Source organism: Ptychodera flava, chromosome 1, assembly GCF_041260155.1.
Source record: "Ptychodera flava strain L36383 chromosome 1, AS_Pfla_20210202, whole genome shotgun sequence".
Taxonomy (NCBI): domain Eukaryota; kingdom Metazoa; phylum Hemichordata; class Enteropneusta; family Ptychoderidae; genus Ptychodera; species Ptychodera flava.
The window spans coordinates 27219461-27244230 of record NC_091928.1 but is presented as its reverse complement, the minus strand read 5'-3'; the positions used below and the strand labels follow the sequence as shown (position 1 = coordinate 27244230).

The 24770-nt window shown below is 39.7% G+C and overlaps 1 protein-coding gene across 1 annotated transcript; it reads left to right on the top strand.

The window, feature by feature from the left end:
* The first annotated feature begins 8853 nt into the window (after nucleotides 1-8853).
* Nucleotides 8854-23304, top strand: LOC139134070 (retinal homeobox protein Rx2-like). Its single transcript, XM_070700976.1, has 5 exons — nucleotides 8854-9365; nucleotides 19503-19976; nucleotides 20556-20716; nucleotides 21350-21484; nucleotides 22559-23304. The coding sequence occupies exons 1-5, from the start codon at nucleotides 9050-9052 to the stop codon at nucleotides 22793-22795; spliced, it is 1323 nt and encodes a 440-aa protein (XP_070557077.1). The 5' UTR covers nucleotides 8854-9049; the 3' UTR covers nucleotides 22796-23304.
* Nucleotides 23305-24770: the final 1466 nt, after the last annotated feature.

Genomic DNA, 24770 nt, shown 5'->3' with positions numbered 1-24770 from the left:
GTGGCTGGACCTCACCACTAGTGTGCCTCTCCCTTTCCTTCCTTTGTTTAAATTCAATGTATTTTACGTACTAGGCGCGCTTTATTTTCTCCTTTCAATGCGTAGGGAAAAGGAGGAGACACAAATTATTTCTCATCAGCGAGCGAGGAATTGTTACTTCTCTTTCTCAGCGAGCGGATGACTTCAAACAATGGTCGGTGTGCGGTTACCTGGTGAGCGGTTAGACTGTGGTTCTTCAGTTGTTTGTACGGTATTATGATTTCGATGGCAACTATATAACGGGAAAGAGTAGTTCTAGCTGGAAACTAATGTGAAGAGGAATATTCGATATTGTTTACAGGTTCCATGATGCTGTGCGCGTTAGGGTATACAACTGAAGCGGGCTTTTAGAACCTTTTTAGCTGTAGGGTAGGGACAGGGTATGTTACTCATAGAACACCATGGCAGGTCACACCAAGCCCTATATTTTCGTCTCCGGTCGATGAAAACTGCACGAGACACTTTTTCCCATTGAAAATTTGTGTCATTTTTGTATGACAAACCGTTGTATAACATAACATAATATCAGTATATTTGAGTTGTTGACTGTTGTGAGTGTGTTCACAATGTTTGATACAGTCACGGCGATGCATCGTGGTATAGCCGGAAAAAAGATTTGTACGTAATTCATGGATCTCATCAATAATGAATACATTTCAAGCGCGAAGTTTCCTGTTTTGGAGTTTAGACAGCAAGAAACTAGACAATAGAGGAAGGACATTTTGATAAGCATGGCGAGAAGATAATAGCCAAAAATGTTTCATTTTTACTTAAAAGTTAGTAAGTTATTATATATATATATATATATATATATATATATATATATATATATATATATATATATATATATACTATATATATTTATATATGTATATGATATATTCTGTTTTCGTTTTTTTATTGATAGCAGTGTTGAACGGAAAAGTCAACACAAGCTATTTGACTTGAGGGTCACACAAGTGACGTCACTCGCAATGCATAAATTAAAGAGTAACTTGAATAAGAAACCGATATTTGTAGGTGCTAAAAATTGTGCACTTTTAAGAGGCACTTACATTTTGTAACATTTTTAAAACACATTTTTTAATGCTAACGGTCGATATTTGACGTGGCAACTGCGCGCGGATCGCGAAATATCGATAAAAACATGTCATTTCCCGAGCGTATTTTTCGCATCTCGAAGTTTTACGATCGTTTCTGATTATGACCCGAAATCCCCCGAAGGTTTGTTGTTGTGCCGATTGACGATATTTTAGGGAGTCCTTAATAAGTTCGAACGACGCAATTTTACCTCCCACTGCGAAGACTTTGTGTACAGCATTATGCCTTCACTTCAGGTAAGTTTTTTTAAAACTACTACTTATTTTTTGTCGTTTTCAATATTCTCAGTCAGTTCTATTATATTTTTAACCAATACCACATAGATATCAATTTTTACATGTAATATATTAGCCGCCTCTGATGACTACATTTTGTCGTCTGCCACACGTGGTTCGATACATAGCGGCCGACGCGTGTTATGCGTGCATACCACGCGGCGGCCGCTATGTGTCAATCGCACATATCTGTGCTAGTCACCTATGCGAATCCTGGTGGAATCAGCAAACTTTGTTTGCCATTTTTCTCCGAGTCAGTAAGACTCGGCTTTCCCCAGGGGGCATGACCGATCACCGACGCCAGTACTGTGGCGTAGAGCAGCGTTTATAGCGTAGACACGTACTGCATAGCTTAGTTGACAAGGGCCCCAGTGCCGAACGTTCGATGATTGGAAGCTGAATTTAGGTGGGCCACCGGAATTCAAACTTCTACTTTTTTGAGGACATGTTTTTATCGATATCTCGTGATCCGCGAGCAGTCGCCATGTCAAATATGGACCGTTGGCAATAAAAAATGTGTTTTAAAAAGTTACCAAGTCGGAGTGCCACGTAAAGTTATCACTAAATGAGATAGTCTCACAATGCCACCTCACAGACATCATCATACAAATTCCTTGACATTGTTGTGAACATTAAAAAATATTAATACCTTTTCTTTTAACACATACAACCTATTCTCTCGAAAATATTCTCTACCACTCTCAAACATATTGACAAAATTACAAATTACGATCTCCCTGGCCTGATTGGTGGAAAAGGTGTTGATCTTCATTATTCAAGTGAAACACAAGAAAGAAATGAGCGTCAAGGCAGTGATGTTCGGATTTTGTAATATGGACCAAGCTGTTCTGTGTGGAAATGTACTCCAGTTCAATGGCTGAGCTCTGTGTGTACAGGTAAATACGAAGAATGGGTAACATCACTCCATGTGAGGGCGCTACAAGAAATTTTCGGACAGAGAACACACTACGAATTAAAGTGAAGTATAGACAGATAAACACAACATGGATTTTCTTGTATTATCCAGTAGTACTTGAGAAATCTTAACCACCAGGAAATTCAGTTTGACTGGAGCTTTGTTAGATGTGGAGAGACGCGTTTGAATTTAAAACCTGAAAAGACAGCTATGACTTGAGTCGTGGGTGTAATGGAACGAGCAATTAACGGCAGGGGCCGGAAGAGAAAATAGGGGCGGAGCACGAAAAAAATGTAGGTATTTAGGGTGCCTTGAAAATTCTAGGGAACGGTGAGGGGGCTTTTTACAGCTGTGTGCAAATCATATGGATATAATTTGGAAGGAAAACAGTTTACTTGTTTTGTTTCTTTTTTCCAGAAGCCTGTTTTCTAAGTTTATCAAATGGAATGAATGTATTTCAATGACTAACGAGCACAATTATTCAATGAAAAAAATACATTCAAGCTGATTAAATTTTGTTTAATGTTAATGTAATATTACTCTTTCCAAAATAATGAACAGGCAATGCACAATTTAATGCTGTCTTACATGAAAATTGAAAGTTTTTAGGGAAATTTAGCACAATCACCATGAATACGGACATAAAAATAGATGAATGTACACATACTGCATCAGTCGAAGCTTAGAATCAGTTAGCAACCACTTCTCTATGAATCTTTATTTTTGGGTCTCAAAAAAATTTTGTCTTGGCAGTGGGGGGCTCTTAAAGTGTTCGCCGATTTTTTTTTTTGGGGGGGGGGCATGAGAAAAATAACAATACATTTTCTCTTCCAGACCCCATCCCCTTGCCGTTAATTGTGCTTGTTCCGTAATTCTGTTTGAACGAGTTCCGCCATATTGTCGATATCGCCGTACTGGTGTTTCTTGGCGCCACCATCGTCAGAGTCCCAATCAAGTAGAAATGCGCGCGGTCAATCTTGTCCAAGAACATTAAGGTCGAAAGCGCTTCGAGAAAAGAAATTACGACCCTCAAACTTTTCTAATGCTAGATACCACTGGTGGGGGGTCATTTGCTGTAAGAAACATTTTTGCCTTCTTAGTTTTTCGATATTTGAAAAGTTCATTTTTCTCCATAGAGTTAGCACAGGGATCTCCATAGAGTTAGCACAGGGATCTCCATAGAGTTAGCACAGGGATCTCCATAGAGTTAGCACAGGGATCTCCATAGAGTTAGCACAGGGATCTCCATAGAGTTAGCACAGGGATCTCCATAGAGTTAGCACAGGGATCTCCATAGAGTTAGCACAGGGATCTCCATAGAGTTAGCACAGGGATCTCCTTAGAGTTAGCACAGGGATCTCCATAGAGTTAGCACAGGGATCTCCATAGAGTTAGCACAGGGATCTCCATAGAGTTAGCACAGGGATCTCCATAGAGTTAGCACAGGGATGAGGCCATTTTGAATTTCACATATCAGTACTTTTGGATAATTTGTTTTTCCAGTGACAAAATTTTGACGGTGACCCCGATTATTATTTTTGATTTTGAAAGAGAATTGTTGAAAAATTCCTTGAGGCAAGTTTGAGCAAAGGTTTAAGTCTAAACTTTCGAGGCGCATACTACGTTAACGTATGGACGTTGCCTTTCAGCAAATAAAGCGAAATACCATGCAGTGCGGCACAATTATAGAAATGTGACAATTCTGTACCTAAGACTTGCCTGTAAGTCGCTACAGAACAAGGATTGGAGTATGCTTTCGGCGAATATGCGCCCAAAATACTAATTTATTCATTCTAGCCTCCTAGCCAGTGTTTGTAAACAAGAAAGTCGCACATGCGCAGTTCTGACGATCGCCTGTTCTTCTTTCTTATTGACAAACAAAGTATTTCATGCATGATATCTAATGCATCACGTGACCTTAGCTGCGGCGTTTACGTTTTACGATGTACATCATGATAAGTATGTTTTAACTAACATCAATTGCAAATGTTCCATGGATAGTGTTGGCATTGGTCGTATGGGTCACGGTCCATACGACATTTGGCACAATTCCGACGACCCCTCCCTTTGTGAGAAAATGCACCAAGAGACACATATTAAGACTTTCACATTTTTCCTGGTCTGTCTCTTTCCAAGGTCCATTTTGAAGCTCTTTGAATAAGTAAAGTTTTCACCGTCTTAGTTGTTTGAAAATCAAACGTGGTATGTTCTTGTCATCATATGGCGTAATAGAGTTTACGAGGATAGCGATTATTGAGAAAACCGATCACTAAGTAATTTGTTTTTCTGATTTTCAGTCTCGGTTAGGAGAATGTATGGTTTAAATTTTGGTTGAGGAAAATTCAAGCAAATTCAAAGTTTAAGTCTTAAATCTCAAGTCATGTACTGACTAAAGGAGACAATTCCCTATGCGCTCATATAGCAGTCTTGCTTGACTACTTCTATACTTTGCTCTTCCTCTCGTGAGGGCGTGACACCGCCGAAACATGTTTGGTTATATATATCGCAAAGATGTGACAAGTACTCCTAAATGAGCATGCGCCGATTCTACAATTGCTATTGCGTTGCTATAGGCTTCCAACTAAGTCATAATCCTCATTTGCTGTTCTTCATCACCGCCTTACATTACTCATAAGCTATCTCGTTATGTTCTCACGATTGACAATAGCAACACTTGATGAGAAACGTCATGAGGTTTAATATTTAAATCAGCCGTCGTCAGTGGGCGTACATTGCTGACAAAATCAACTTAAATATCACGTCAATCTCGTGAGGTCTTCGTGAATTCGGCGCGCTCGTCAGAGGCCGACATACGCAGTTTCGAGCGTCGCCGAGTTGTGCGACAAACTGGTTTAAGAACACAGTCACTCGTCGGCTGCAATTCCGCTCTGCGCCTACGCACTCCCGGACGTGTGTACTAGTATAGTCACGTGAATATACACACGTTTATGGGTCGCGTAGGCGCAGAGCGGAATTGAAGCCAACGAGCGACTGTGTTTAAAATGCTCTTCACAACTAGCGTTCATACATACTCGGTGAAAGCTAAATTGAGTTTGTACCACAAACATATGTCACCGACATCGTACGACGTTGAGAGTTATTTATATGCGAGCTGATCTCAAGTTCTTGAGTGGTTGAGTGAATTATAAAGGGCCTATGAACACCTCAACGGCATCAGACGTTTCTGTTAAACTTTTAACTCGAAAAGTGATGTCACCGAAAAAATTGACTTTCTCTTACATGTTAATTGCATCCAGTGCCGATCGATGTCACAAATAATGATTTATCGCACAAAAACGACGAATTCGTATCGATGTCCAAAATTATGCCGATAAACAACAATTTTGTCGGTTAAGACATAACTAATTTATATTATATTACCATGCCCTGTCCGTTGCATTTTGATTGGTCGAGCTGAACCACATGACTGACCACAAATACACAGTAATGGTTTGTTTATATGCCCGTGAATATCAATAGTAAGATTAAGAACTTAAAGTATAATAACTTTACAGTTGAAACGTAAATCATAATCAATCACAAAATCAAATGAAGCTCTTGTGGGCAAAGTGAAGAATTTTTTTCTGAAAACATATCCGGATTTGCCAAATTTTTCAGTTTTTTACAGTGCGTCGCGTATTGCTCAGTTTCGAGCCCAGTTGTCGTTCTGTTGGGAAATTTTCGCAAATTTTAACGGTTTTCTTGGGTTCGTTGTTAATACATTGGAAATAACAGACCACGTGCTGACCATTAACGTTATTTTTATGGGCGCGGGCGAAAGAGAAGCCAAAAATTGACGGGCTCGGCAAGCCTCGCCCGTTAATTTTTTGCTTTCCTTTCGCCCTTGCCCATAAATAAACAGTTTATGGTCAGCGCGTCGCCCGTTATTTCTATATTAGTGTGTAGATTGGATGGTGTCCGATGAATGGTAGCCAATATGTATTTCTTGCCTGAGGCTCGTTCGGTCCTGTACATATGCAGTAGATTTCCTCAAAGTTTGTAGGCATATAAACATCAACACAAAATAAATTGGAAAAGCAAATTCCGGCAGACTGTCACGTCATAGTACTCGGTCTTTTGTGGAGTTACTGGGGTTAGCATTAGGCGGAGGTGAACGGCGTTGCTGGCGAGAAAAGACAAGCGGCTAGGGGCCAGTCTAAAGGTACAGTATTTTAACTTCTGAAAACCAATACAATAGACAGAAAAAAACTGCTGCAAATAAGCTCTTCTATCCTTTATCAACCTGTGTCAATAAATCGCAATAGTCACTGACCATGCTATCGCACGTAACACTTTGTAATTCAGGATACACAGATACATTCGATATCATATCGCCGATAGCGAATGACGTCACAACCATGTCCTATGACCCAGTGTGAAGGAACTGTTTGACGAGGAAGCGGTGTCGCCGAACAGTTTTGCCGGAGAGCCGCTCCTTCAAAGAGCACCGTCACATTGCGTTTGGGATTAGCACACCCTATCGGTTGGTTTTTTATCAGATTACTGCCGTAATGCTTGTAAGTGCAACTGCAAAACTAATTAATCCAATTAAAGTGAGCTTTAGATCTTCGCCGACTTCTGAGATGGTCACCAAGGAGGCGCACTTCATACAACAAGGCGCAGTAATTGAAGTGGGTTTACCTATGGATTAGCGATATCACTGTGTGTTGTCTACATGCGATGCACATCACATCACCTCTTGGCGTACCTACCGACTTATGAACCAAACAACGACTTGAAAAGTAAGACCATACCAGCAAAACTGATACGAAAAGTAAAACTCGACCATATTATATTTCCCAAACAGCACAGTCCCCTAATATCATGAACGTTCCGCTTATCAAATTTTCGCCCACTTCTTCTTCCTTTCTAGACAGCTTGGTATGTCGTATTTTAATATTTGCTATTTGGTGGCCGTTGTGGCGATTGTCGAAGCCACATCTAACACAACCCTTCTGTTCATTGCAAAACGCGGGGTCCCGTACGCGTGGAATGGCTTTTATGAAAGTGGCCAAAACATGCTACAGCATTCAGTCCCTGACTCAAGTCCACGATTCCAGTCGCGCGTGCCCCGACTCTGATGGAAGCTACCATGGATCGTAATGCTGGAATCATGCTGTAACTTGTGCATGCGGTGCATATCCCTCAACTTAATTGACGAACGGACTGCTTTTTCCCCGCGAAGGGTCAAAGTTGAACCACTGTTGAATATATTTGATTTCCTCACATTCATTATGTCACTCATGCTATATAAAGAGACAACCGGATGGTATGGGCAGACTTTTACTCTCTCTGCTATGGTTACGAGAAGATAGTGTAGTTTCTTCCAATACTGCATGAGTATTCGCCTTGGAAATGATGGAACCGGTAGCTAATGAAATGTTTCAATATAGAGGCTTGATTGCTTGAAAAAGTCGGTTGGTTAAAAAGTAATAACAGGTGGGATCCGCAAATATCATCCTGAGCATTCCGTCATGAAAAGGCCTACGATCATGCGCAATGACGCGCTCTGTTATACCCCGGGTTTCGTCTCCTTAAGGCACAATTTATCGTCGCTTAAACTAAACATCTATATCATCATTTCGCCAACTTTACTAAATGTATGTAAATTTTGTTCTAAATGTTGTTATTTAAATTATGAAGCGAAAGCAGCGTCCTAAGGGTCACTAATCGCAGTTTTCTTCAGAGTTCAAATATAAGTCCGTTAAAGTTACAAGTTTTAGATATTTGGTAAGTGCTACAAGATCTGAGTGGGACGAACAGAATGAAGGATATGATTATTTGCTTTCGTCGGACCAACATGTTTGAGGTGTGGTGGAAGGCCAAACCATCCGAGTCTGCCAAAATTTAAGACATGTATGACGTTGACTCCGTTTTCGTCTAGGGGGTCAGCCAACCTCAGTCAGTAAATTGATATTTAAAGCGCAGTGAGGACGCCCTTACAGGCGCCAACTTCGAAACGTAGCAACCAATTATTCGACTATTTACTCAACGGTTTTATGGTTCATAACACACACAATATTGACATCGAATTTATCTCGTCGGTAATGGAGTAATGATTTGTACATTCTCTGGTTACTAACCACACAAACTTCGTAAGGCAGACTTTTAACCCCGAATATGCACATGATCAAGGTTTTGAACGTCCCGTCTCATCACAGTTGAGGATTTTTGACCAGTAGGCACGACACACGCCCCGGTGTTGTGGAGTGCTAATTGTCGTGCTAAAACCAATTCGGGGTGGACAATACCATTTGCAAGGTGGGGTGGGTGTGGACAAAGGTCGCAAACACGACTGATTAAACTTAATCGTAGACAGTATGAAAGGTTTAATTTTTCGCCCATAGATAATAACCGTGCTTACTTATTTCATAAAATGTGATGTATGGCTGCCAGACTGGGGCGAAGAAAACGTTCGATGACGTGTTAGTCGTTTTGACAAAAACGTCTACCCTCTGACGAAATGGCATGGTCCCTTATCAAAAATTACCGAATAAATAAAACCACAGTACATCTCGCATGCCGACGTAAGACACGATTGACAAAGTGATCAGTAAATGTTGGAACAGCCACAAAATTGGCAACCCGTCAGACGTAAAGCTTCGTCGACCTTACAGGTCTACTACGCCTCCAGCGAACTAGCATACTGTTTAGGGTGACTTGACGCCGCCGCCCTGAGCCTCATTACCGGCGGTCTGTGTACAACACGCAGCCTATTATGGCCACTACCAAGCCTACACTCCGCTACTCCATCGACGAAATATTAAAAGAGGACAACGGCAAGGTGCCGGGGAAGATTCGTGGATACCAGCGCTCCGACAACGTTACGAGCACCACCGACAGCTCCCGGGCCGCCATCATGGCGACAGGTGTACCGATGGCCCAGCACGGCGTTCACTATACGTGGCCGTACAGCCAACAGGTTTACAACGATTACTTGGTGCAGATCGGAAAGCTGGGAACGATGCCACCCGATTATGGTCTGCTTTATTCTTCGTTCACCGCACAGCCGCCTTTTCTCATACACCCATCAGGTAAGCGAGGTACTTCTACTGCCAAGTTCTCTCAACAATTAAACTCATCCACGTTTCACTGCAGCCTCCCAAAACAATTTGCTAACGCATTCTGCAAGAGTTATATATCTAATAAATTCTCAAACGATAAAATCATAATACAAATTGAAATTTAGCGCCAGAGTACTGAATCTTGAGAGAAAAAAAATTCGGAGCGCAAAGACATTAAAAACTTAAAATCTAAAACTTGACAGCAGTGGCGAGACGGCCTTACTGTATTTTACTACATTAACTGAATTTTTTTCAGTTATCCTAGGATGGTATGTCTTGAAAACAGGAGAAGAATGTCGGAAATAATGAATTAATTGCAGCATACATTTCAAGATATTCGTATCAATTATTTTTGTTAGCCAACTGAAAGAAGACTGTATAAATTGTTCGTTGTTGTATATGTACTTTAGGCAAAGCGCGCTGTGTTCTGACAATGTTATGAGAAAGCACACATAAGACTGAACAATTTTATAAGCTGGGTTTACGAAAATGTGCTGCTTTGAACGGCGAAATATTTTAAGTTCAGTAAAACAAACCGTACTACAGTTACGACAAGTTGTAAAATGGTCTCGCCTCCTGCATTGAGAGACAGTCTTAAAGAACCATAGCTGTGGTGATTTCATCACAGTAAAGTACCAATGACTGGAATTTTTCACCAATAGGGAAGCAGTGTTGCTTGAATAGTATGCTTTCAACTTTGACAATATCCCCCAAATACGAGAGGAGTCTCATCTTAGTTCCTTTTTTTCGTTCAAGTATTTTGTGAATTTAGTGGTTTGTCGTTGTGTCAATTCAGTGTGCTTACAATGGAAACCCTTAGGTAAAGCTTACAAAGGGGAGATAATCTCTTTTACTCGTGGCATTATTTGTTGCATAAAAACCACAATCGAAATTTCACCCGGATCCATGATTCAATTGTCCCCACCAGGCAAAGCCCTTCAGAGTAGGAGGACCTGTGTACTTACGCCATCACTATTCCAAAAATCAACGTGTAAAATATTTCCTGTCCCCCTTTTTTACCGTTAATTGTTTTTTTTTTTTTTCAAAATGCTAGCTCAAACGATATTGAGCTGCGGATAACTGTGAATTCTACGTCTTTCACGAAGAGGTCACACTCCTTTGTACAAAGTGACATATTTTGTGCTTTTGTTTTGAAGGACAAAAAACGATAATAAGTTTCTGTAAACTATTTCGTTCGGTTTATTTATGAATGCAAGGCTGTTGAAATGTAGTGGTGCGAATTGATAAGCTGTCCTGACTGCAATTAAATCAGCCATTTCCAAGTACCGGAAAACCTACAAATGATCAAAACGCAATAACTTGAATATGCAGTCTCTGCCTTCGGTGAAAAAACAATTCTCCGATTACTTCTAATTCGCGTGACTTGGGTTTCCTTAACATGAAATTCTCGAACGAGGCTGACATAACATCTAAGACCCTGTTGGCAAGGAGGGAGACAGTTCCGGCCAGTCGATGGTTTTTACGAAAATAAAATTGGCTCTGAAATTTGTCACGTTGACTTACTCATGACAAACCTTGCACAGACGTAGTTTAGCAGAGAATATCTGTACAGTATACTAATACATGCCATTCGGGTATTGTGACGTTTTTTGTTCGGGGCGACTTTTAATTTGTGCCGAAAGCCGTCCGTAGTCATATCGTGTCTTGTGTCACTCCTGTTTTGTCTTTAGCGTGACGTCACGTCTAGCCCGTAATTACGAATTGCCTGTCTTTGACCTGAAATTCGCCATGTCTTTTATGAGGGACAATTCTTATTTATGTCCTAATTAAAAGGTGTTGCCAGCCCGTGGCAGTGATTTTTTATGTCTTTTGATGGCGATCTCTCGTTTTCAGACATTTTAACCAAATCAATGGACATGTTCTATAAATTGGAAACAACTTAAAATAACGCGGCTAAGGTACGAAACTCAGAACGACATTTTGTGTTCACAGTTTTTGAATACACTGGTTTTGAACATTTCTCATAAAATGATCTTTTGCATGATGAACAGCCTTTCATGATCAAACGATAAAATTACTTTGAAACATAAAAATTAAAAATAACATGTTTCATTAACGAGGACTAAAACACGTGTTACCTCTGCGTGGGAAGGCAAACATGTAGGCCCTACTTAAGTTTTGAAATTTTCACGCCGCGTTTCGTTTAGCAGCGAAATGCGAGGAGGATGACCATCTACAACTTTTTGCAAAGTTTGAATAAGATACTGCAGCTGGGACGAAGCGTCAGACAGTCTATGATTCTTCCCAATAGCTGTCCCTCGCGAACGTGTCGTATCATCGGATTCGACTGTAAGAGGACCGTAACAGTCAATATACCGAGCGGGAAACAAAAACGTTGAAGCTGTAATTTCGATCAAAAAAAGTGACTTGGTTGACAATACATCCCTAGGTACATCAAATATCTTTCGGAAAACAACACGACCCGTACATGTCAAAAATTTACTGGAGTATAAGAAGGATAGTTCTGCCAAACGACGCAATAGTTCGCCTATTTTATACGGACAAGAATTTTCAGATATTTTGAAGGATATTGATACGACTGTCAATTGGAAAATGTCGATATATTCACAGCAAACAAGGATGAAAAACCTTTGCTTTTAAGCGCGTTACTTTAAACTTGGATCTTAGATATTGCAAATTACGAATACCTTATTTCCCACTTTAGGTTGAAATTGCTATCCGAACTAAACGTAGTGTCGTTTGGTTCCGTGTGATCCTGCAACGTTATGGGTTGTAATAATTCGCATCACCAGTTGCTCATAGCGGTGCGTATGAATGGTCGATAAAGTGGTACGAATGCTTGACAGATTTGATCGAACAAAAAATTAATTGGCTTTGCTCAAAATCTTTGGAAATTGGATCAGTACACAATTTTAATTTTAAATGCAAGAATTGTCCCAAGCTTGCAGTGAGCGTTTTCTTTTTACCCGACGAACCCGTCTGTCAACGCCTGCTATGCACTGGTATGCCGTTCATTTTATTCTCATTGACATCTGGCAAAGTCATGACAACATTGGGCTCTCTCTCTCTCTCTCCCTCTCTCTCTCTCTCTCTCTCTCTCTCTCTCTCTCTCTCTCTCTCTCCCTGGCAAACATTACAAAGATGAAATGAAATCAGTGCATGTATGGTTCGGTTTCACGCTTGTTGTTGAAGACTGGTTTGCTGCTTCAATCGTTGTTGTCGACTTTGGGGTTTTGTCATTGTCTAATCATACGTCAGATTTAACTATATGGCCCGTTTTGTCAGATTCTTCATCACCACTTTAACATCTTTGCTGAAACAATTTTTAATTAAAAGACAGCGAGATACATGTGCATACATACATGTGCATACATACGTGCATACATACATACATACATACATACATACATACATACATACATACATACATACATACCGTATGTTTGTACAATAGCTACCTTCAATATGAAACTGCCATGTAGATAAATATTAGTTAGATAGTTTAAGAAGTCCCATGGCATATAAGTACGGAGATGTGTTATCAAATTATTATAAAACATTTTAAAAAGATTATAAAAAATTACACCGAGTTTGTCACTTTGGGACAACCTAGACAATCGTGGCATGCTAGCCGGGCAGTTTACCCGTTCGGGACATCTGGTTCAACGACAAAGCAGTAGTTCAAGATGGCAATGTTGTTATTGTAATTTTGTATTTGTTTCTTGAACCTGGTAAATTATCCATCTACCTGAAATGATACTGACTATTTGACCTGTTTGTGATGTCATTATTTTACATTGAAGATTCACCTTTCTCCATGAGCTTCCAAGTCTGCATGCGTTTATGTCTCCGTTATATCCCCATTCTGCGACCTCCTCTCACTCTATCTTCAGACCCCCTCCCGCCCAAATATTACCCATGAGCCGTCTTGATATTCCTTTATCCGTCCCTCTCTCGCCTGGAGACACATATTTTCAATATTCTGTTGGCACTCACTGAATTTACTCACAGCAAAGAAGCATTGCAGAGAAGCGACAGCACGCTACGTTCAATGTCTACTCGGAAAAGCCGTAAAAACGATCAATTTTTGTTCCAAACATAGCACTACTATTTCTGGTGACGTATTAGCACTAGAATTACCCACGTTTATTATATCTACTCGGCCAACCTTGGATTATCTGTAATGAAGTCAATTCTCATATATTATAATGATTTATAGTTTCACAACTGCATAAAGCCCCATTAAGAACTTTACAATCCCGTAATTACACTACGAGAGTATTGGCCCTTCGCCGGATCAACTCTGCAGCGCTATAAGCGACGGGGTTTTTTAATGAGTATTAAAAAAAATGATAAACGGCACATTCGCTGGCAATCGGCGTGTAAACATTCGATGTGGAATCATTAGTTGAAATCTTCCGGTGGAGAAGTACACTCTTGCTGGAGTACTACAAGGACATTATTGGTTTTACCATCCGCTTCGGCTGCCGCTCTGGAGTGCGTCGTGGCCAATTGCAGCGCGTTTCCATAGAGACGATGCCAATTTGCGGCGGTATTATCGGACGGCCAGCGAGTTCTTTTGCATGGTGCTTGCTGCCTAAGTGACGACTCTGCTTTTATGGAGAGTCCGTTTGCTTTAAAATTCCGGTGGTGATCATTAATATCTTCAGTCAGACATTTATTGCTGGCGAGGTCAGGGAATCGGTGCAATTTCGGATCATTCTGTCCTAAGTGTTGTTCTGATTTTCTCCGTATTTTCGAAAAGTAGCGGGCCTGTTTTTGAAGAGAATGGGCAAAAGTCCCTAACGATATCGCTAATTGGTAGGGTTTATCCCCATCTAACACACCCAGGGTCTTTAAAGAATTCGTGGGTGCGTCAAGGGTTACGTTTTTACCGTGAGGGTAATGGGTTACGCTTAAAACCGTCTGGACACTTGTAAATCCAAATCGTACCATTCAACTGCAGAAGAGCATATCCGCCTACCAACGCTCCGTGTGTACGTTTCTCTTGCTCTCCGTCTCGACCTGTCTGTCTGTCTCTGTCTATCTGTCCTGTCTCTGTCTACCTGTCTCGTTCACCGCATTATATTTGATGACAACTACTATCAATTATAACGAATTCTGAAATAATTTACAATTAAATGCAAGATATTCTCAAGTCTGAAAAAAGTATCGATAGTGCGGCCAGACCAAAGGCAATGTAATTCAATGTTTAATCAGACGCAAATCAGTGCGCCCTGGCAGTATTCCACATAACTTACAAGGCATTAAAACACTACCCGTCGCTTGACATCATTTAGACATGACTTGACGGTCAAAATGCATTTCTTTCATCGCCCTAACGTGTGCTAGAACGTCAGTGAGTGACCGTATTTTACGGACACTGCATTCGCCGAGAACAAACATATGCGCTGCACGTTGATTATTCGGAAAATGAAGATCTCCACACCTTTGTATGCGCCTGCGTGTGTGTGCGCGCGCGAAGAGTATTCGCTTGACTCAAGAATAAACGCCTCTAACGTCAAAAACCAATTTTTGGAGGTGGAATTTGTGGATTGTGTTAAAGGCGGAAATTCCGCGTAATATTGATAAAGACGGAAGCTACATCCCCCAATTTTGGCTATTCAACTATTGTCCTAATTAATGAGCCCGTTTTACGCAAAACCTAATAAAGATCCCTCTGGATGGTAACGTCTTCATCAAATCATCACTTTTGTCAAGGAGTAAACTGGGTGAGAGGTCGAGGGTAAATATTAGCCAATCAATGCAGCGCGCTGTCTTCAGATAGTGAACGTAATAAACCAGAGTGTGCCTAGCAACCGGCATCCATTCTAATTAGGGATCCAATTTCATATTGCTAGGTTTTGATGAGAACAAGCAACTCACAACTCGGTCGGTAGATACCTACAATCGGGGTGACAGAGATAACACAATTAGACTCCAAACTCTTCGGATCGCACGACTGTCTTCTATGAAACCGTGGTATCTTTTAAGAGACCGCCGCATCGGCGAGTCAACAGCACGTCTTTAACAAATATAGCTAAAGCGTTTAACGACTTTTAGTGCTCGGCGTTTGTATGGGTCGATTGCGGGCGATAAGGTTTGTTTGGGTTAGGGCGTGTGATCGCTTTGATTTCAAGTTGTAAAGAGACATTTTGTACATCCATAACAATTTTGAGCGTGGCGTGTTTATCATTAGGTTGTGTAAGTCCGGATGTTATGTTGACCATTTCGTCGTCCATACGTACAAGGCAGTCAGACACCTGTTGATTGTTTGAGTTGCAGACAGGCGTCGGTTTTCTCGTGTTTGTTTTTCAAGGACAGGAAGAGATTGGAAAATATGAAAATATGCAAAAGTTTGGACTTCAAAAATTGAAGGAAGCTAGCTTGACACATAAAATGATTAAAGTATACGTGTGGTCCCATGGCTTAGTTGTGCGAAACAAAAATGAGCATTACCTGCCCTGCGAAGTCAATGTGAAAATTACAGATAACCGTGACATTGTACGCGAGCTCGCGTGCACAATGAAACCATGAACCAACAAAAGTCATGGTCTTACATAGAACATGAAAGTCCTCTTCTCTAGGGATCAACTATGGCGTTCATCGGATTCTTTGATACATGACACAGCCTTGGCGTAAAGGTCACAGTGATCGGCTAATGTCATCTGGGTTACCAGAATTGTTTGTCACATCTACACTGTGGAAACCAAAGTTGTTGCTGAAGTTGCTCGTCTCACAACGAATACCAAGGTTGCCCAATTGTCAGTAAATTTTCACACTCTACCGAATTTATTCAACCAGAGTAAGACATTATTTCTTCACTAAACTTACAGAGAAAATATTCTTTGAAGGAAAATCTGTAGATATGAAACATACGTATACCACACTGTACCACAAGGGTATTGTATTTGTGGACTTTGTAATGATACCCACGAAAATGACCATCGACCATTTTCTGGTGATGACAGACCCGAGTTCAACAGTTCAAAAGGTCAATGATTCGAATTTCTTCGAGAGATTATGTTGCCTCACACACCATTATAAAAACATGCGTTTGTCTAATGGAACAGTGCAGTCAGTTCGATGATGAAATCCATCAACGATAATAAAAATGGTGCAGAAAATACACCATTCAGTGAATTTGCCTCTGTTTTGCTAGAGGCTTAAGTTAATTGTCGGCAATTTGTTACACTCTATCGATCCGAGGACAATCGACCATTCTTAGCTTTTGGGGTATTTTGGAAACTGTTAATTCTATATTGGTAAAAATATTTCAGTTACTATCGACCGTCACGTCTTCTGTAAAATTGGTTCAGAATACGCGTTTTATTAAGCTTTTTACGACCGAGGTGAAGGAAAAAACCCATCATATGAAATCAATAAAATCCCAATAGGGGATAAGATAAGATAGGGATGACATCAATTATATGTAAGTGACCTTTGGGTTAGTGGGTGACAGTCACTGATTGGAGCATTACGTTCGTGACTCTGTACAGAGTGAGAGACAATCGGGCTTTGATTTCTTTGACGACCTCGTATCACAAGAGATTCTTCGTGTGCTCAAGTTTCAATCCCAAAATAAATCTCCCTTCATCCATTCGCTCCCCTGCCCCCAATCCTGCGCGACCAAATGAATGAATCAAACATCAACGACGTTTACTTATATTTTCGCCTTTATGAGTTGCTTGTGTTTGAGCCCGGAGCCTAGACTCAGCCTGTTGACGACAACTTGACGTTTCCCGGTTTTGTGTCTAGTAACACAGAGAATGTGCAGTTACGACTCCATTTCCAGACGTTTGAAGTTTTATTCCATTCTTTCTGAATACAAGATTGTTTTTTCTGCTGTCGTAACGGATAAAAAGCAGGGCGTTTCCTTATTCCGTAATGATTTTTTTTTCTTTCCATGGTGTGTCAGGGTACGCGGTATGTAGTGGTATAAGTCACCACTGCTGTTACTTTGCAACGAGAAATTTCATGATTTCAGAACCAGTTGCAAAAAAAAATAACAGAAAACAAAACAAATAAGAGAACAGTGCATTGTGGTTATGGTCAGCATAAACGAAAGAAATCAAGACTTTTGTATCATCTGTAAGTTGAATCCCTTCCATGCCATGTAAGGACTTGAAAACACTTATGTCTGGTTTATCATTTCTGCAATACCATGCGTGCATGTTAATTATAAACCAAGTAGAAAGGAAAATACGTCTCGCGATCGATCGACGTTGCAATCGGCTCTTTTTTTCTCTTTTTGTAGAGAAAGTTAAAATTACTCACGAATAAACCCTTCACCAGCCACATGAAGCGTCATGTGCGCATAACTGTAACTAGGTACAGCGAACGGAAAAATATACAGGGGGATGACGGGAAAAGCAGACAGTGTGAAAGTAGAAATGACAAAATGTAAACGATAACATTTAATCAAAAGACGTTCAAGGCACATCCTTTACCTTCAAGTCTCACCAAGATTAAAAATTTAACTGCAAACTCATCAACTTGGTTCCTCTTATAAATAACGTACAAAGTATTGATTCATGAAGACCAATAGTGTTTGAGTTCAGTGCATGAGATTGAAGAGCGACCTAAAGCCTATGAAGAACAACTGAATTTCCAAATATTTCAAAATGTATGTTTCGCAAACGAGGTAACACTTTCTGGTGTGGTATTGTCTTGCAACAACGCGAGAAATACATTTTTCTCCGAAATTCCTTTCATATATTCTTCAGTAAAAGTTTTACCTGAGTTTCATCTTGGCCAAAAAGGCAACGTTTCCCATTAATATGAATTACAAATTTGGGCCATGCTTCCTGTGATTAGGCCGCCTTCGTGGAATATCTCAATTTAAATCACTCCTGCTGCTTACGATTCTTGTCGAATTAAAATTACTGGATAAAGACGTTTTGTAAAGCTTTAGATAAGTCAACTTTTGGCTACTACGACCTTTGTCCTGATGCCATCTCACATCCTTAAATTCCAGTACAGTAATTTGATTTTGGCATCACTGTTCGGCAACTCATATCATAGTTCTCAATTTAAATCTGTAACATAATATTTGATCTTCTGTAAATCTGGGATGGAATTCGAATGTAGTTTTATCGCATAATCTGTCTTAATTTCCTCTTGTAAAGCTCCGTTTGTACCTATTCTAACTTTTGAACTTATGTACCGCTCTTTCAGCCAGTAAATAGTTTCCTTGATATTGAACACGCCCCTGAAAAAGCGCCATCAATCGACGGACTCTACACTTTACGAAACACAGTGAAAGCTATGTATTATCTTATTACCTATCCATAGATATTAGTTCTCCAACAACCCTACCGTGATGAAAGAAGAGCCGTTATGCGAACAGTATCGGTCCGAAATAATCAGAAACATGTTCAGCAAAGCTTAAACATTTCGAGGCCGTTTTCCAGTTACCCGAATACGCATTGACTCCAGGTTTCAACTCTAACTTTGTTCCCTTGGCCAATTTTGCAAAGTCTCATTAAATCGGCTGAATGTTTCCTGCAGGTTTTATAGCGATTCAGCAAAATATGACGCTGATAAAAATGCGAAACATGCCAACGCACAAAGTCTTAATCCCGTAAAAAGCGCTCGTAGAAAACGCAGCATTTTCGTAAACAGTCGTACACACCACATCAGAGGTCCTTTGGGAGGGGGTCCAAAGTGAAAGTGTTACGGTTTGGCGATCGAGTTAACATAAGTTTTAAAATTATATCTTCTAAGAATCAATATGGATTAACAGTGCAGTGTTTATGCTTTAAGAGTGAACAGGGATCTTGAGTTTTGAAGCGTCAGCAGCTGTAACCATGGTACTCATGATGAGTTTTTCACAGTATTTGTTTTGTATGTCAATTGTAAGCTCTTGTCCTACTTCCAAAAGCAACATTTGAATTCTAGTCCGGACCAGAATTCACATGTCAAGAGTAACAACGCAGTTCACACATGTAGAGGCTGGTTGAGTTGGCGATCTGAATGCTGCGTATCTCAACGTGCTTTGGGGAGTAGAACAAGAATCTGTGGCTAACAGTAAGACAAAAATCGTAAAAAAATCATTGTTACTTTTCGCGACAAATTTTTGAATTGTGATGACGTTGCATTTTCGCCATTATCTTTCTCTGTCAGGTTCTCTGCTCCAGTCGCCGATATCACCATCGCAATATCACGGATATCACGTCGAAGCACCAAAGCATCCGCGACGCCTTCCTTATCAATCGGTTGTCAGAGATTCTACAAATCCATCCCCAAGGCAGCAACATCCAAGGAGGCGATCTCCAAAACTTGACAAACGAGATACTGAACATTCGCCAACGAGTGACCAAGATATCAGACACGATGAAAATACATGTACGCCCTCTAGTGATGACATGGGCTACATTGATGTGGTGAGCAATACCATGGAAACGGAAACTCCAACTGCAGAGATTGAAAACTTCTCAGAGAGCAAAGATGAACTTCCTGAGCGCGAAGAGTCGATACAAGAAAGAACAGGATTTGAGGAGAAACGCAAGAGGGCGCACGACCATCTCGTGGATCACGATTGTGATGAAATCGATGACAACAATAACAATTATACTGATATCACTGATAGACACAAAGGTATGTTTATAGAAGAGAACTTGACCTTTGATCTACAAGTTTAAAATGCTTGCATTGCAGAAATGTGGACTTAACATATGTTTGAGAGAGAGAGAGAGAGAGAGAGAGAGAGAGAGAGAGAGAGAGAGAGAGAGAGAGGGAGTGCGTGAGTGAGTGAGTGGGAGAGAGTCATTCTGACAGTCAGTCAGACAGAGAGACAGAGACACAGACGGACAGTCAGAAAAAGACTGAGAGGGAAAATGTGTATGATTTGTCTGCCCGTTTGTGTCAAGTGACCACAAATATCTATTTTGTTCATGTGTTGTTTAAATGTTTTTCGACTAAATTCTTAAATTTATCGCGACTTGCTTTCTGTTTTTATGTCTGTTAAGGAGGATTCCCTCACACGGGTGTTGGTCACCTGTGCGTCTTATCCGAATTGAAAGTCAAATCCGAATTCAAAGAAAGGGTAGAAAGTTTTGATTCAGTGGATGAAAAATAGGTGTGGTTTTTAGTTACGGAACATAGTTTACTTCACCTTATACACGTGACATTTGTGAATGTATGACTTAACCAATTGTCGTTGGTTTTTCCGTCCAGACGTAGATATGTGTCGCAAAACAAAGCGACGGGCGCGAACCACATTTACACCAGACCAGCTTCAAGAGCTTGAATCGATATTCAAGGTTACACACTACCCGGATGTGCACACGCGAGATCAGTTGGCCAGCAAGACAGATCTACCAGAGCAGAGAGTACAGGTATGTATGAGTCAGCGCTGAGGGCGCTCGCGAGCTGCTTGTGACACACAAGTTGCAGATCTCATTGCAGATCTCATTCTCAGTTGCATTCATATGATGATCTTTGTAATCAAACAACTAATTATTTGTTTTTTCACACAAGACGCATTGTAATTTTAACGCATTCACAGTTATGTAGATTTGTTTTATTTGTGACTATGTTGAAATAAATTTATCTTTTTCAAAAAAAAAAAAAAGTTGCAGATCTCATATGCACTATCTCTCGAGATACTCACAGAACGTGAAGACACAGGTTTTTGCAGTGCAATATTCTGTCTCGTCGGACAACACACAAGGAAGAAGGAACGCGTGAGATAGCTGAATATAAGTCGTGCAACCAGTTTTTTATTGAACTAAAATAGATCCAATAAAAACAGTTAGAACAGAAAATAATTCAAATTTCAAAAATTAAACACTTCGCAACATTGTCGAGAGAAGCATAAATTTCGTAACATGTGTCATGTATTACAGTCACCAAATGTGTAATCCACGTCTAGATTTGTGGAAATGTCTGACGACATAATTTGCAGTGTAAACTTTTCTTAACTATTGCGATATCCGACTATCATGAGGTTTGTTGTTTTTACATTGCAGATTTGGTTTCAAAACAGACGTGCCAAATGGAGAAAGTATGAAAAGCTGGGAAATTTTGGTGGTTTGCAAGATTTGACGGACCCTGACATCGTACCAGCCCCCAACTCTACAGCAGCTCTGCCACGTGACCGCAGCGTAAGTACAAAGCCAAATTCACAAATGTAAGCTATCTAATTCAACATTGTCATCGAATTATCAGACATTTAAGGTTCACTTTGCGTTTTGATCCACTGCTGTTGCGCCTATTTTCTTTATCAGTTTCCGCATTGTAAGGGCTTATCCGAAAATCGCGTCTTCTATTATTAATATTCACAACAATATACAGATAAAAATTTTGAGAAGGCTTTCGAGACTATCGGGCAGTAACATGACTGGAAATATCTCTTTCAGCGATAAAACCGATTCCTTTGCGAATTCCAGCAGTGAAAATCAGTTTACAGTAGCAAGACGAAAATTTGCTCAATTTTTTGTCTTCAGTTGCCTATGTGTGTCACTTGTCCTGTGCTATACTTACGTATCAAAATACAATCAAGATTCCGTAGCGCTAATTTTTAATCGAAAGATCAGGGAATTGTTTTTGATCATCACTTATTTTGGTGAAATTATTCAAATTGATATGTACTATACTACTCAGTTTAGCGATGTAAGCATATGAATTCAGATACACGCCATATTCGGGATTTTGGGAAGATGTTTGAAAACGTATTGCTCTTTAGTTCAACAAGCGATTATTAAGGAAGATCGTCTCTGAACGTACATGACAAAAAATACACGGCTGTTCTCATCCTAGGTCACCTACAAGGCCGACGCCCTTTTTAATTCTATTACATGTTTTTAGTATACGATACCAAATACCTGACTGCATGAAAAAAGCAAAGGAAAATTGTTCACAAGCAACAGGATGACAACAATGTGCCTTATCTGTTCAGACTTGTACAGTGCTTATTTGTGGCCTTACAAACTTACACTTTCTGCTGTGGTTAGCACGTTGTCAATTTTCTCAAGAGAAGGTAAAATGGCTGACACAGCTAGTCTAATTCAACAATTGCGAGGCCCCTTCTACTGTCTGTGTTTAAATATTGAATGCAAGCGCCAGTACACATTCCAGTTCCTTGATTACTAAATGGACGCAAAGGGTGTGTTGGAAGAATGAACTTTTCTGTTTTAATTTTACCGAAACTTCTATAATGATCCCTTTCCCTTTTTCAGTGTGAAATCGACAGTGACCTCAGCCTACACCACGGGACACTGACGGCAGATTACGGCCAAATGATGTCAGCAGCCGGCATTACAATACCGCCACCACCGGCTATTCCTGCTCTATCGCCCCCAGTGGTGACCTCTTCGAAGCCAAAGGAAAATGGCCGCCAATGTTCTAGCATTGCCAGTCTGCGATGGAAGGCGAAAGAACACGAAACTGCCATAGAAATGCAATATTTTCGATGATTCAACGGGTATAACATGCAGACAAATTATGAACACTTTTCAGTGACACCTCAATCATCAGTAGAGAGTAAAAAGTAACTACTGTCAATTCAAAGTAGAGGTAGGAACTGCCTCCACGCCTGTACAAAAATGCAAACATAAGACATGAAACAGACAGCCTGTTTCTTACTGAAATAGACTGATTCAATCGACGTGAGGTTTACCGTGACGAAGGATAAATTTGATCCGTCAATAACTCATATAGAAAAGCAACAGATACAACTCGAAACTCTCGGCATGGAATCTTAAGTTAATCTGAACAAAGACGACTGTGTTTGAAAGATTAGATATTTCTGGTTGAAATACTTATACTATAGACCCTACGCCGAAGGGGAATCCTTTTCCCAGAAATTCATGTACCTGAGAACTCGGAACGTCCCGTAGTGTATACTGTCCCCAAAGGAATTATTAATCCGGCCTTTCCTGGTGTCGGTGTTGTTGTTTGCTAATAAAATTGAAAAAACCGCTAATTTGTGGTTGCTGTGTGTAAATCATATTGATATCCTTGTAAATTGAGCTTCGGAGCTGGATATAGTGCCTTCCAGACAAGTGTTGCATTCGGGTTACACCCTATATATTTATTTGTTGTTGCCTTTAATTTTCATTTTCTAAATCGAAAAACACTAATTCGTCAATGCTTCTTTTCCGATTGTATTGATGTCATTGTAAACTTGGATTTTATAGCTTGAAACACCAGGTTGGTATTGAGTTCAGGAACAAATATTAGGGAATGGTCAGCTATTTAGGGCCCGGGGGTGGTGGGCGATGCATATTGTTTTGCGGACATGAAAGAAGTGGCTCCCCACTATTCCAACTTTCGAAAACAGGGTGATCGCCTATTCAAAATTTTGAAAAGAACTTGACACCCTGAGATACAAACGTAACATGATGTGATATACAATGTGATATATATATTTATATATATATATATATATATATATATATATATATATATATATATATATATATAATATAATTATCATAATGATTAATGATTATATATTATCATTATCATAATAATTAATGATTATATATAATATATATATATATATATATATATATATATATATATATATATATACTGTATTATCATAATGATTAATGATTATAGAACATGCAGTCATTCTGTTTTTGTTAAATTGTTGAAATGTCAGTTGTAAGATTGGAATTTCAAATTTTCAAATTCAAAGCGTGAATACAATATTTTGAATGAGCTGGAAATTTATTTCATATTTGCCCATGCCAATTTCATTGTCAACTATAAGTAGCTAGCATAAATGTATTAAAACCAAACGAATATTAACAGTTTTATTCGATATTCTTAGTACTAATTTGCTAATAACAAGTTAAACTATGACATCCCCTGTAAGCTTACAATTAACATTTGTGTAAACAGAACCATAAAATTCTCTCTCATCAACCCTTCAACGGTCCGTCTACATTTCTGCTAAGTACACTTTGCGTCTTTGACATATATTAATCCACAGATTTGATATTAAAATACGGGCATTTTTAGTTCACAATTGGTATATGTATATATATATACCACAGAGAGTTCATATGATAACTCGGTGGCGTCTGTCTGCAAGTTCGTATGTATGTATAATAATAATAATAATAATGGGTTCTTATATAGCGCTCATATCCACAAGTTCATGTGATCAAGGCGCTTTACAATTATTATTTGGTTTGGTTGTATGTATGTATGTATGTATGTATGTATGTATGTATGTATGTATGTATGTATGTATGTATGTACGTACGTACGTACGTACGTACGTACGTACGTACGTACGTACGTATGTATGTATGTATGTATGTATGTATGTATGTATGTATGTATGTATGTATGTATGTATATATGGATGTATGTATGTATGTACGTCCGTCAACAGCAAGAACTCCAAAGCCATAGCATCCACCATCTTAGTATTTG

Coding starts and splice junctions, on each gene's coding strand:
- LOC139134070 (XM_070700976.1), top strand. CDS start 9,050: ATGGCCACTACCAAGCCTACACTCCGCTACTCCATCGACGAAATATTA. Junction 19,977..20,555: donor TATCACTGATAGACACAAAG/GTATGTTTATAG, acceptor TTTTCCGTCCAG/ACGTAGATATGTGTCGCAAA. Junction 20,717..21,349: donor TACCAGAGCAGAGAGTACAG/GTATGTATGAGT, acceptor TTTACATTGCAG/ATTTGGTTTCAAAACAGACG.